This window comes from Gracilinanus agilis, chromosome 2 (assembly GCF_016433145.1).
Source record: "Gracilinanus agilis isolate LMUSP501 chromosome 2, AgileGrace, whole genome shotgun sequence".
NCBI lineage: Eukaryota > Metazoa > Chordata > Mammalia > Didelphimorphia > Didelphidae > Gracilinanus > Gracilinanus agilis.
Genome location: NC_058131.1, coordinates 235,449,925 through 235,464,424, shown reverse-complemented (window position 1 = coordinate 235,464,424; position 14,500 = coordinate 235,449,925). Strand labels below are relative to the sequence as shown.

Genomic DNA, 14,500 nt, shown 5'->3' with positions numbered 1-14,500 from the left:
TTCTGTGGGAATTGAGAAAACCATACTGACTCCATCTTGTGATTTGATTCTGAAGCTAAGTCAGTTCCCTTTCTATTCAAGTATGGGTCCAGTCCAGTTTCTATCTTCTGAGAAAACTTTATTCTAGTGTTGGCACTGTGAACAAATCTTATTGTACTGTTTGAACTTAGCCCTGCATGACTGGGAAGCTGGACCACTTCTACCTACTGTTTAAAGACCCTTAACTAAGAACCTAACTTGTGCTGACCAGAAACTCAATCAGATCCAAAAAGTAATGTAAGGAATTTTCTCAAAATTCTACATCTCAAGCAATTCATATGATTCAGCTGAAGAATGACTCAATTAGACTGAACTAAAACTAATCAATTAGCTACTGTTTCCATGTTCCTTTGATAATTAATTTGACAATTGATAATTAATCACTTGGGGGGGGAGTGGGACATCTCTTTTTATGATTTTAGGAAATTGTACTTGTTTGCTCTCCCCCTCTCAACTTGGAAAATCCATCATCTTTCCTCCAATTAGAAATCAGATGACCTAATCTTGTATCCTTGTTTAAGTCCTATTGTTTTCTTTTAATATATAAAAATCTGACTTCCTTTGTATTTGGAGTCCAGTGCAAAGCTGAGAAGTCCTTGTCCAATTTGTAATGCAATTGGCATGCATTGTTTAATAATTCAATATGCTTGGAAGTTCAAAGCTTTGTTTCCTCAGTCATTCCAATCAAATTACACCCATCCCATCTCATTCCTTAAAACAATGTGATTAAGTATAAAACATAGAACCAGAGATGAAACATCAAACAATTTTTAATTGTTTTTTATTTTTTAAAGCATTTTTTCAATGCAGCTACCTCCCCTTTCTGCAGAAGTGGTAGACTATGAATAGAATATTGCACTACTTTCAGAAACAATCAATGTGTTGATTGCGTTGCCTGAACTGCTATTTTTTCCTCTTTGAAAAATATTTTTTACAAAGCAAGCGAAGTAGATCATATGTACTTTTTTGGGAAGATGCAGAGAGCTGGTTGTTAAATATTTATTAGCATACTCCTGGAGGGAAGTATACCAGTAAGTATGTTGATCAGGAGAGTTTTAGTGTTTGTACTAAATCTTGAAGGAAAACAGTAGAAGCGAGGAAAGAATGTCATCAAGGTATGGGAGAATAGCCAGGACAAAGGGATGGATGTAGGAGATGGAGTGTTGTGTGTCAAGTAGTGAACAAGCCAGAGGAAGTTAATGAGACTAGAGAAGGGTCTCAAGATCATGCTGTTAAGAGGAATGATTAAGGAAAGGGAACTGTCTCCTCTCAAGGAGCATACATATTACAACATATATATATATATATATATACTTGAATTTCTACCAATGTCCATATAGCGTTTTACACTATTACCTGCTTTAACAAATCATTTTTGGGTTAAATCTCTAGTCAATTAGCACTAGATAGAATTTCTCTCAGATAGTTCGTATTACCAAAGCTAGATGCAAAGAAAGCAAGAAAATGTTTTCTAAAAATTATTATTGAAACCTTTTGTTTTCATCATCTTACTTTCCAAATGTAGCCCCTTCCCACCCATCAAGATTTGTCTTGTAAAATATACATCTCATATCTTTCTAAAACTACCTTGTAGGGGGCAGCTGAGCAGCAGGTAAGGGTTAAAAATAAACAAATAAATAAAATAAAACTACCTTGTATTCCTTTTATACAGTTTATGTAGTATGTATATATGTACATATATGTATATATACATATATATACATGAATATATATTTTTCATGTCATCTTCTCCATTAGAATGCAAGCTTCTTGAGGATAGGTAATATTCCACTGTTGGCCTTGTATTCCCAGTGTTTGACCCAGAATCTGGCACACAGTAAGGGCTTAATAAATGTTTGTCGATTTATTAATTTTTTTAATCTATTAATAGTGTTGATACAAGGAAATGGAACTAAGTGGAAGGCTGGTCTGAAAGAAAGCACATCTGCTAAATGTTACATGTCTAGCTGTTTCCCAATGTTCATGCCCTCAGGAAAACTAAATTCCCTCTCTTTCCCCTGCTGCTCTTCTCATTTCTACAAGTTGACCTTTTAGAACATGAGCAGGTGTGAAAAGCTGAAAGAAGAGTTTGAAGCCATTTCTTTCCTACAGATAAAGAAAAAAAACATTCAGCAATTCTGGGTCAGGGCTCTGTGGAGTGGAAGAATGACAATCACCCAAGTCAATCTTCAGGAACAATGTGAGAGCGGAGAGCAATTCAGAAAATGGGGGTTGCTCTAGGTTAGAGCACAATGAGAGGGAACAAGATGTTCTGAGAGGGAAACAAGCTACTCTGGAGGTAATAAAAAAAAACAAATTCTCAGAAGCTGAACAGAGGACTAAAGTGGCCTTGTGGACTGCAAGAATAAAATCGGGCTGACGGAATGAGGAAGGGAGTTACCAGTTTGTCAGTGTGTCTGTTTCTTTGGTGTCTCTCATTACGTTGGGTTTCTCCTTAGGGAAGTTTCCAAGTCTAGCTCTTGGACTGGCCCATATTGCCTTCTCCATTGCACTTACTGATCTCCCACTGGCAGTGTCACAGCAGAGGAAATACTATCCAAGGTGAGATGGGGAAACACAGTATCAACAGTGATGGGCTACCTGCTGGCCAGGGGACAGGGGAGGGAGAGCTGTGCCACAAGAAAGTCAATTCTAACTGGCACATTCATTAATCACCTGCTGAGTGCAGGACACCCTGCTAGGTGCAGGAGACAAAAACCAGAAGGAAATAGTCTTTGCTCCCCAGGAGTTTACATTCTACTGAGGGGATACAACATAGACCTAAAGTAAAATAAAGAAGTAAATTTCAAGTGATTTTAGGAGGGAGAGAACATACAATTTGGGAATCAGAAAAGGTTTTCTACAAGAAGTGAAACCTGAGATGGGCTTTGAAGGCAGTCAAGGATTCTAGGAGGCAGAGAGGAAAAAGAAGAGCAATCCAGGAATGGGGGACAGTTGGTACAAAGGCACGGAGATTGGAAATGGCTTATTGGGGTCAAGGAAATAAGCCAGAATGGAATGCACTATTTCACAGCAGGAGCCTACAAGATGTAAGGCAAAGGAAAGTCAGTCAAGTCAATAAGTATTTATTAAGTATATATTTTAGGGGGCAGCTGGGTGGCTCAGTGGGTTGAGAGCCAGGCCTCAGAAGGTCCTGGGTTCAAATCTGACCTCAGACACTTCCTAGCTGTGTGACCCTGGGCAAGTCACTTAACCCCATTTGCCTAGCCCTTACTGCTCTTCTGCCTTGGAACCAAACACAGTATTGCTTCTAAGACAGAAGATAAGGGTTTTTTTTAAGTATATATTCTATATCAGACACTGTACTATGCACTGACATTATACTTAGTGTTATGGCTACAAAGACAAAAATGGAACCACTAAAGTAATAGCAAGGTTTTTTATTACCATGCTGTACTGGTGAATTCTATTGATTTCACAAGCCACTAGAACCCCCCACCCATCCCCCGTCTCTAATCTCTTTCATCTGAAATTTTTAAAAAATCCTTAACCTCCAACTTAGAATCAATACTGTCCATTGGCTCTAAGGGAGAGGAGCAGTAAGGGCTAGACAATGGGGGTTTTAGTGACTTGCCCAGGGTCACACAGTTAGGGAGTGTCTGAGGCCAGATTTGAACCCAGGACCTCCTATCTCTACACCTGGCTTTCAATCCACTAAGTCACCTCCTAGCTCATATTTTTTTTTAACCCAAGAAGATGACTTTTCACTTACCCCTATTAAATTTCACTTTATTAGATTTAACCTATCATTCTCACTGTCAAAAATCTTCTTAGATCTCAAGTTTGGCTATGCCTCCCACTCTTGTCTCATCTGAAAATTTACTAAGGATGCTCTTCATGCCTTGGGCCCAATCACTGATTCACAGAGACCACCATTTCCTTTTCTAAATGCTCACAACCATCCTTCTAATAATACATTTTAGAATTTTACCAGAAATCCAAGTCAAGTTCACTAGTTAAAAACTTTTTTTTTTTAAATTGGGATAGGCACCCATTTCCAGCAGGCCTCCCATTCACTAGGATTTTTCAAGGACTTTAAAACTAAGAGTACTTTGTGAGCAAGGATGTCCACTGTAATCACTAATATTAAATATTATACTAGAAACTAAAGCAGTAAGACAAGAAAAAGAAATTAAAGGAATGAGAATAGGTAATCAGAAAAAAAATTTTGTAATCAGAAAAAAAATTTTTACTCTTAAAGCATGCCAGAGAATCAACTAAAACACTAGTTGAAATAACAACTTCAGCAAATTTGCAAGATATAAAATAAACTCACATAACTCATCAGCATTTCCACATATTACCAATAAAGTCCAACAGGAAGAGATAGAAAGAGAAATACCACTTAAAATAACTCTTAAACAAAATAAAATGCCTGAGAGTCAACATGTCAAGACAAACCCAAGAATTATATTAACCCAATTACAAAACACTTTTCATAAAATTAAGACAGGTCTAAATTATTGGAGAAATATTAATTGCTCATAGGTAGGCTAAGCCAATATAATAAAAAATGACAATTGTACAAAATTAATTTAGTCAGTGTCATTCCAATCAAACTACCAAAAAAGCATTTTATAAAGCTAGAAAAAAGTTATAACAAAATTCATTTGGAAGAACAAAAGGTCAAGAATATCAAGGGAAATGATGAAAAAAAATGTGAATGAAGGTAGCCTAGCAGTACCAGATCTCAAGCTATATTACAAAGTGGTGATCATGAAAACAATCTGGTACTGGCTAAGAAAGGAACAGTGAAATAGATTTGGTATCCAATGCACAGTGGTAAATGATCACAATAATCTAGTGATTGATAAATCCAAAAATCCAGGCTTTTAGGTCAAAAATTCACTAACAAAAATTGCTGGTAGAAAGCAATTTGCAAAAATTTGACATAGACACATAAATTATCAAGATAAAGTCAAAATGGGTACATGATTTAGACATAAAAGATGATAACATAAGCAAATTAGAAGAACATGAAGAATTTTGTTTGTCTGATCTATGGATAAGGGAAGAATTTATAACCAAACAAAAGATAGAGCAAATGAAAGGAAGTGGATAATTTTAATTATATAAAATGAAAAAGGTTTTGTTCAAACAAAAAATCAATGTTGTTAAGATTAGAAAGAAAGCAGGAAACTGGGAGGAAGGGGAATTTACAGTAAATTTCTCTAATAAATGCTTAATTTCTCAAATATATAGGAACCTGGGTCAAATTTATAAAAACATAAGTCAATTCCCAATTGATAAATGGTCAAAAGATCTGAAGAGCCAATTTTCAGAAGAAATCAGATATCAATAGTCATAAAAATGCTCTAAGTCAGGGGCAGCTGGGTAGTTCAGTGTATTGAGAGCCAGGCCTAGAGATGGGTTCAAATCTGACCTCAGACACTTCCCAGCTGTGTGACCCTGCGCAAGTCACTTGACCCCCACTGCCTATCCTTACCATTCTTCTGCCTTGGAACCAATACACAGTATTGACTCCAAGACAGAAGGTAAGGGTTAAAAAAAAAATGCTCTAAGTCACTATTGGTTAGAGAAATGCAAATTAAAGCAACTCTGAGGTATCGCAAGATTGGCTAATACGACAGAAAAGGAAAATGACAAATGTTGGAGAAAATGTGGAAAAATTGGGAAACTGATACACTCTTGAAGGGTTGTGAACTGATACATCCATTCTGGAGAGCAATTTAGAACTATGCTTGAAAGACTGTATTGTGCCTACCCTATCACCCAGCAATATGCTGCCTAGTCTATATTCTAAAAAGATCAAAGGAAAAGGACCCATATGTACAAAAATATTTATAGCAGCAGTTGACAAAGAAGTGGAAATTGAAGGGAAGCTCATCAACTGGGGAATGACTGAACAAGTTGTAGATGACTGTGATAGAATACTATCATGCTGTAAGAAATGACATGCAGGATAGTTTCTGAAAAACCTGGGAAGACTTCTATGAACTAATGCAAAGTGAAATGAGCAGAATCCAAAGAACACTGTTTATAGTAACAGCAATAAAATGTAATGCAGGTCAACTATGAAAGACTCAACTACTCTGAAAAGCTAAAATAATTCCAAAGGTTTTATGATGAAAAATACTACCTACTTCTAAATAAAAAACTGATGGAGTTTGAATGTAAATCAACATATTTTGTTTTAATTTGTTTTTCACTTTCTTTTTCTTGCTTTTTTTTAACAATATGGCTAATATGGAAATTTTTCTGGATGATTTCACATACCACATTTCTTACCTTATCAATAGGTGGAGGGAAAATGGGTGAGAGGAAAAGATTCAGAACACAAAAAATTCTTTGAAGAATTTCAAAAATAAATAAACTCCTGTGTTTTTTGTCTAACAAGATTGTTGTAAGGGCAAAATGAGATACTACAAGGAAAGGAAAGAAGGAAATGAAATAAGCATTTGTCACGTACTTGCTAATGTACCAGGTATTGTACTAAGCAATAGCAACTGAAGTAAGAATGTTTTGGAAAGTGAACTGCATGATAAAAATGTAAGGCTGCAGGAAGAGAATTCCTACTCCAAATCAATAACCTGTGAATACCATCTAAAAAAATAGGCCTTAAAGAGACTTGGAACTAGAGCTTCCAACTGCCATTAGGCATCGTAGCCTTATCCCAGATCTTACACGCCAGTTAGCCAACACTTAGCCTACAACAACCAACTCAGTTTGGTATGGATCACAAAAAGCTTATTCTCTGGCACACTGATCCAAATATCCTAAGAGGTCAGCACAAAGAGAAGCCAATATTCTAGACCTAGAATTAGGTCTAGATACCTAAGATACGACAGTCTAGAGGAGGAAAGAGTTCATCAAGGAACACTTTTAATATTATTTTTTCCATGATGTGCCTGTTTTAAATTCCATTCTCCATTGCCCTGAGGCATTTATTTTATCATGTCTTTATAAAATATTTGGTACATATTTTGCTGAACTTACAGTAGATCATTGAATCAGAGACCTAGAAATGAAAAGAATTATAGAGGTTATCTAATCCAGGATGCCTCCCTCATTTTAAGGATAAGGAAACTAAGGCCTTAAAAGGTAATACAATTCACCATGGTCCCCTAGGTACCAAAGACAGAGCCAAGATTTGATTCAAAAGTCTTCTGCATCCACAACTAACACTTCTCCATTGTAGTATGAGATACTGTCTTGATGTTTACACATGGTTTCCTTCCAATAGAGTACACACTTCTGGGTGTGGGTTTAATAAATGCTTAGTGATTGAATAAATGTCAAATTCCATGAATTACAGGCAGGGTTCCAAGCTCCTGGTGGATGGGAGCACAATTTTCCAAGCTCACCCAAGGAGCACCAACTAATCAGTGCCTTCTCATTGCTCCATATGTCCCCCCATAAGATTAAGGCACATCATGAATGTTCTTTGTGCCACTTTGTGTTTGTCTCGTGACAGACCTGCTTTCTGCCCAGCTCAGTCTGTCCTCTCAGAGTCAAGCCTTCCAATCTAGGGACTCCCTGAGGCCCCCGGTTTACCAGGACACAGGACCACTCTGAGATGGGGACAAGATGGGGCATCCCCCATACTTACGAAATGGCATCCACCATGGCGAGTCCCATGAGGATGGAGCAGACGGCATGATCCTCCCGGTAGTCAGGCAGCCCACAGATACAGTAATAACAATCCCCCAGGATCTTGATACGGAGCTGGTGGTATTTCTGAAAGAGGTAAGAGTCGTGCTTTGGCATTTCACTCACTTAATCAGTAAATACTGATGTGATACTGGAAATTTGGGGGTCTTAATACTGAGATCCACGATATAAACGTCCTGTGGACGTTTAGGGGACTTGAAAACTACATTTCCCATGATTCCTTTCATGCAATACAGGTGGCAGGAAGTGTGATTATGTAGACAGAGGTATAAAGTCTCAGAACTTGATTGGGACACTCTCTTTCCTAGGAAGCAGCCAGGTGGGCAGAGGTAATGGCGCAGAATTTGAATGAGCTCTTATCAGGCACGTGGCTATAACTATCAAAATGACTTTAAATAAAACCCAAATATTATTAAATACATCCTTCTATATTAATTTTATTTGTAACACTGATTAAGCAGTGGCAGGCACCGTGCTAAACACTGAGTATGTGGCAGGCACCGTACTAAACACTGAGTATACAGAAAGAGGCAAAAGACAGTCTTTCGCCTCAAGAAGCCTACAGTCTAACAGAGAAGACAAAATATAAACAAATATACAAAAAGCAAGCTATTTGGAGGAAAAGGAAATAGTTCAAAGAAGAATAGCACCAGAATTAAGAAGGATGAGAGAAGGTAATATTTTAGTTAAGACTTGGAGGAAGCCTGGGAGATTTTTTTCCTTTCACCTGGTCAGGGAAAAAGGAGAGCAGGCAGAGAACAGGACAAAGCAGGGCTGGCTAGGCATACTAGGGGGCAGCTCCAAACCCATCAGGACAGCAGAAGAGGGAAAAGGAAGACATGGTGTACTTACAGCAGCCAGTTTGTCAAAGCGGGCGAAGAGTTCATTGAGCAGCTTCACAAGCTCCTGGGCACTACAGGCTGAGGAGAGCTGAGTGAAACCCACGATGTCAGCAAATAGAATGCTGGAGAAAGAGAGGAAAGGATTGGCCATAGAAAGTTATCTATTAAATAGGGGTACCCTTCAAACAACCCTCCCAAAGGACAGGCTTGCTTAGCATCATAAAAGGCTTGGTTTAATTTAAAGCTCTGGGTAGCTCAGTAGATGGAGAGCCAGGCCTAGAGTTGGGAGGTCCTGGGTTTAAATCTGGCCTCAGACACTTCCTAGATGTGTGACCCTGGGCAAGTCACTTAAGCCTCACTGCCTAGGCCTTACTACTCTTCTGCCTTGGAACCAATACAAAGTATCGATTCAAAGAAGGAAGACAGGAATTTCAATAAAAAATTTTTAATTAAAAAAATTTTTTTTAAGTTCTATCAAATAGAAGTTCCTGGAGAACTGGGCTATTCTATTTCTGTCTTTGTATCCCTATCACCTAGCACTGTACTTGGCACATAGTAGGACTTTAATGAATATCTGTTGATTCACTTATTTTTCACAGCTAACTGAGGACTATAATGCTTTGAAGTTATCCTAGGATCGTGATGGTGAACCTATGGCATGGGTGCCAAAGATGGCATGCAGAGCATTCTCTGTGGGCACTCAGTCACCCTCCCTGCCCCCTACCCTGAGTTTGTTACTAGAAAAGCATAGGGACTCGGGCGGAGCTGCTCCCTTTCCCCCTCTCCACGAGAATGATGATGATGACATTTTTTCACATACCTTGCCCCTCTACCAGTAGCCAATGGGAGCGCACAGGGGGTGAGGTGGGTAGCTCACAGGTGGCAGAGCTGGAGGGGAGCAGAGCGCTTGGGCCACTCCCCTCCCCATCTCTACACTCACTGAGGTCATTCCTCACTTCACCCACCTCTCTGCCCAGCAGCTCAATGGGAGCCCTTCCTCCCTCCCTTGTGTGTGTGGGGCAGGGTATGACCAGCACTAAGAGGTGGGGAAGGGGACAGCACTCAGTCTGGGGCAGGGTACTCTGTTTCCAAAAGGGTCACCATCACTGTCCTAGGACTTGCCTAGAGGCCGCTAAGTAGCTCAGTGGATACAATGAACTTGGATTCCAGAAGCTATGAGTTCAAATCCTTATTCAGAGACATTTACTTAATTATCTGACCCTGAGCAAGTCACTTAAATGCTCTCAGACTCAGTTTCTTCATCTGAAAAATGGGGATTATTATAGTGTCTATTTCAAAAGGTTGTTCTGGAGATCAAAGGAAATAACATGTTATACATTCATATTACAAATCTTAAAATGCTACCTAAAAGCTAGCCATTATTAGCAACTACTAATCATATATAAAACCTTTCCCCACCCCTTGACCTCCCACCCAGTGATGGCTGAATAAAGAAAAAAGATGGGAGAGAAGAAAAGAATCATAGGTTATCAATTCTCCTCCCCACATTAAATGAATCCTATCCCACAACCCATCTAGGAAGTGACAAATTAAGCTAAACATGTACAATGCAGATAATTATGCTGAGATTATTATAATGAGGCAACTGAGATTTAGGGATGCCTATCATCACCCAGCTAGGAAGAGCCAGAGGGAGTTATCAAACCCAGCTCTCTCCTGAATCTCAGTTCGGGATTCCTTCCATGATAAGTGCCATGATGGCAGCACTGAAAAAAATAAGGAGTGGGACATATTTTCCTAGTAGGGCTCAAGTCCCTGAAGGAAATCATTCTAAATGCCAGCTCCTACAGTATTTAATGATTCTCAGAAGATCTCCATTCTCCTTGCAGAAAGCTTGCTAAAATGTTACCATAGTCTACTCTATCAGGAATGCTCTCTTCCAAGGCGCTCTGGGCCAGGAACTGGGGCCAGAAATACCTGACATTCTCATGACGGTACATGTACATGGTGTTGAACTGCTGCTGGTCCTTCTGGCTTTCATCTTTCTTCATGTCTTTTAACATTTCATCAGCCACATGCTTTGGTAAGATGGAAAGCATAAGGTTTTCCTGTAAGAAGAGGAAGAAGGGCATTAGCAGAGGCAAGAAGGGTCGGATTCTGAATTTTCAATGGGAAATTTTCACTCATTCTTATGGCATCTATTATCTCAGTTTTATTCTCTACATGGAAGTATAGTCTCAGCAACAGACTCAAGAATCACAGTGTAATGGAGGGTTGGGTAAGGGAGGCCCTCATCAATCAACCAAAAAGTGTTTAAGTGACAAGCACTGTCCCAGGTGCTGGAAACACAGACAAAAACATGAGTTTCTGGTCTCCAGGAACTTAGTTTCTACTGGGGGAAACAGCACAAACATATGAATATACACAAAATATTTACAAGGTAAAATACAAGGTACTGTGAAGGATGAAGGGAGATGTTAATAGCTGAAAGGTTCAGATAATCCTCATGAAGGAGGTAGTAGTTGAGTCAAGCCTAGAAGGGAGATAAAGGGTTCAAGAGTCAGAGGTTAGGTCACATTTCAGGCATGGGATATAGCCTGTGCAAAGACACAGAACCAAGAAATAGAATGCCTTGTAGGAGGGATGGTAACTACAGCAGACTGGCTAGAATTTAACTTGGAAAGAGAAACTAGAAGCCAGAGTGTGAAAGGCAATTAAATGTCTGGAATCAGCAGAGAGCAACTGAAGGAATTTTTGTGCGGAAATGACATGGTTTAGGAATATGAATTTGGCAACTGTTAAAGATGGATTGGTGGGGGAAAGAGACGTGAGAGGAGGGGAGAGCAGTTAGGATCTTTTGGCAAAAGCTTAGGGAAGAGGTGATAAGGGTTCAAACTATAGTGGTTGTAGTATGGTTGGAAAGAAGGGGTCAGATATGTGAAGATATAATCAACAAGACTTGGAAGGCAACTGATTGGTTATGGAGAATGATTGAGACTAAAGATCTGAGGTTGAGTACTAGGTTATGAAAATTGGGTGGCTGAAAGAAAAGCGGAATCCTCAACAAATATTGGGTAATTGGGGGTGTAGGGAGGGGGGCAGTTTGGGGGAAAGATAATGAGTTTTGTTTAGAAATGAATTTGAGATGCTTCTGGAATATCCAAGTAAAATGTTCAGCAGGCTGCTGGAAATACAGGACCTTTAGAATAGAGCAGTGATTCCCAAAGTAGGCACCACCGCCCCCTTGTGGGTGCTGCAGCAATCCAGGGAGGCAGTGATGGCCACAGGTGCATTTATCTTTCCTATTAATTGCTATTAAAATTTAAAAAAAATTTAATTTCCAGGGGCCTAAGTAATATTTTTTTCGGGAAAGGGGGCAATAGGCCAAAAAATTTGGTAACCACTGGAATGGAGACTAGTCTGGTTAAATAGATTTTGTAGTCATCTACATAAAGATAAGTGAACCTATGAGAATTGATGAAGTCACCAAGAAAGAGAAAGCATAGAGGGTGAATTTGATCAATTTTATGATTGTCTTTCTGCCACCCACCCCACCCCCACCCCCATGAGTTGATAAGATTATAGGAAGATCTTGCTAATGCTCAGGAGGACAGACTCTTTATCAGAAAAGCTGCCCTCTTTCCTGCTTTGATGAAATGGTTCAATTATTTTTCTCTTTCCTATTAGTTCATCCTTAGACTTCCAGATCAGGGTACAATAAGGAAGTGTGAAGATAGGCTTAATTCTCCCCTTGTCTATTTTTAGCTATCCAAATCAAGAACTTAAAGTACCCCTACTTGACACTAAGTAAGAGAGTTGTAAGTCACTTACTAGAGTAAGCTCACACCTCCAAAGGTCATTGCCCCCCACCCCCACCTTGGGCAGTGCTAGGCAAGTTGAAAGACTGCAATTGGTTCCTGTAAAGTGGGGGAGCAACAGGAAATGATGTCGAGAAAACTGCTTTTAAAAGGCCAGTTCAAGGATTCAGTCATTCTCTCTGCGTCACTGAGCCAGGCTGGAGGAGAAGGCTCTTTCCCTCGATCCTGCATTGGTTTGCTGAGTGAAGAGCTGGCCTTCCTTTCCTGGCTTTTGGAGAGATTGGTTCCAGAGAGGCCTTCCTTTCCTGGCTTTTGGAGAGATTGGTTCCAGAGATTCCTGCCTTGGTTTTGAAGGAGGCTGCATTGGTAGAACCCTGGCTGAAGACACCACTAGGACTTCTGATTGAGGATTACCAGGAAATCCATGTGGAGACAGAGTCTTGGGGAAGCCCTTTTGGGGCTGATCCTGGCTTCTCAGAGAAGGGCTGGTAGACTTATTAGAATCTGTCTCTTTATCTACATTTGTCCACTTTTACTCTTTCCACCTCTTTGTAAATAAAGCTGCTAAAAGTCATTTTGACTTAAGCTGTAATATTTTTAAATTGGCTACCATAATATTTTTTAACTTTCATATTAGCACAAAAACCTAAATTTAAATTCTTACAGAAAAGAAGTGATTTCTCCTTTCCTTAGCATTGCTCCCCACACCCCCACACCCTCAACCCTGGCAGAAAATGGTGACTGACAAGAGAAAAACATAGTGAGCAACCTGCAACTTCTATTCACCCAAGTGAGCCTGACAAAAGAGTTCCCAGACTTCTATTTCCTGGCTGCCATGTTGTGCTTTTCTGGTTCTATTTCTGAGAATGGGTCAGAGAAGTAATTCTGAGGAAGGATATTAAAAGCCTGATGGATTACCTCATGAACAATCCTAAATTTGAAAGTTCCCAAGTTTTAGAATTCCCAGGAGATGGAAAGTTTCTGAGTTCAAACATCAGACTTCCAAAGAAAGACAATTTCCTTACCAGCTTGCAATTTTGAGAAGGAAAAAGATTACTCTTCAGCTAGAGATCTAAAGCCAGATTATAGTGGTATAGGAGACTGGAAATTTGCTAAACCCCCTTGGTATTTGTCCAGAAATCCATGAAAGTGGATCCCACAAAGTGTCTTTATTTTCAAGGAGAAATCTAATGACTCTGATGTCATATTTGTGGACTTTGTTTAAATTTTCACAAATTGCTTTGAATTCTTAGTATCTTTTTGCATTTTTGGTTGTGGGGAAAAAGAAAGATTGTTCCCATATTGTATATTCAATGCCTATTCAGGAGTTAGGGACCCTTTTATCCACTTTGGGAAAAACCTAAAACCCAAGTTTTATCAAGATTTCCCCAGAACTGTACTCCAGGGTAAGGACAATGAGCCAAAAAGAGAAACTGGCACTTTTGGAATTAGCCCTCAGAATTGAACCCAGGTCTATGTGAGCTCAGAGTTCTTGGTAGGGGCAAGGAGGAGAGAAGAGAGATCACACAATCTAAGCTGGAAGGAATCTTAGAAGCCACCTAATACAACATATAATTAACCAATAATATCCTTTAGAGCATCTATGACTAGTGACCATCAAATCCCTTGAAGTCCTCAAGTTTGGAGGAACCAAAAAGCGCCCAATGCAACATATTCAATTATGTTTGCTTTCTGTAGGGCAGCCTACTTAAATATAGAAAGACTCATTACCAGTAGGTTGTTCAGTTAATGACAAATTATTTGACTTTGAATACCAACAATGAAATTTGTGAAATGGCTCTTGGCCCTTGGGTGGTCTTCTGTTTATGCAGTAATAGTAGCAAGGTAATGAAAAAAAAGGAAAGAGGGTGCTGAGAGTCATAGGAGACTATCTCTAAACATTTAGCTTAAAACAACTCAAAGGTTTCACCTAGGGGCAACTGGGTAGCTCAGTGGATTGAGAGTCAGGCCTAGAGACAGGAGGTCCTAGGTTCAAATCCGGCCTCAGACACTTCCTAGCTGTGTGACCCTGGGCAAGTCATTTGACCCCCATTGCCCACCCTTAACACTCTTCCACCTATAAGCCAATACACAGAAGTTAAGGGTTTAAAAAAAAAAAGATTTTACCTCATGCCATGTAAAATAGCAAAGATGCCAAAATAGGGGACAATCAATATTGGAAGGGCT

The 14,500-nt window shown here is 39.4% G+C and overlaps 1 protein-coding gene across 2 annotated transcripts in view; it reads right to left on the bottom strand.

The window, feature by feature from the left end:
- ADCY3 (adenylate cyclase 3) overlaps nt 1-14,500 on the bottom strand; it is a 122,987-nt gene that overhangs the window by 37,074 nt on the left and 71,413 nt on the right. For both annotated transcript variants that reach the window (XM_044661020.1, XM_044661019.1), the window contains exons 3-5: nt 10,473-10,603; nt 8,545-8,656; nt 7,631-7,758 (exon numbers count right to left, since the gene is read on the bottom strand). In XM_044661020.1, coding sequence (XP_044516955.1) covers nt 7,631-7,758; nt 8,545-8,656; nt 10,473-10,603 — 371 coding nt within the window. The remainder of the gene's footprint in view (nt 1-7,630; nt 7,759-8,544; nt 8,657-10,472; nt 10,604-14,500) is intronic.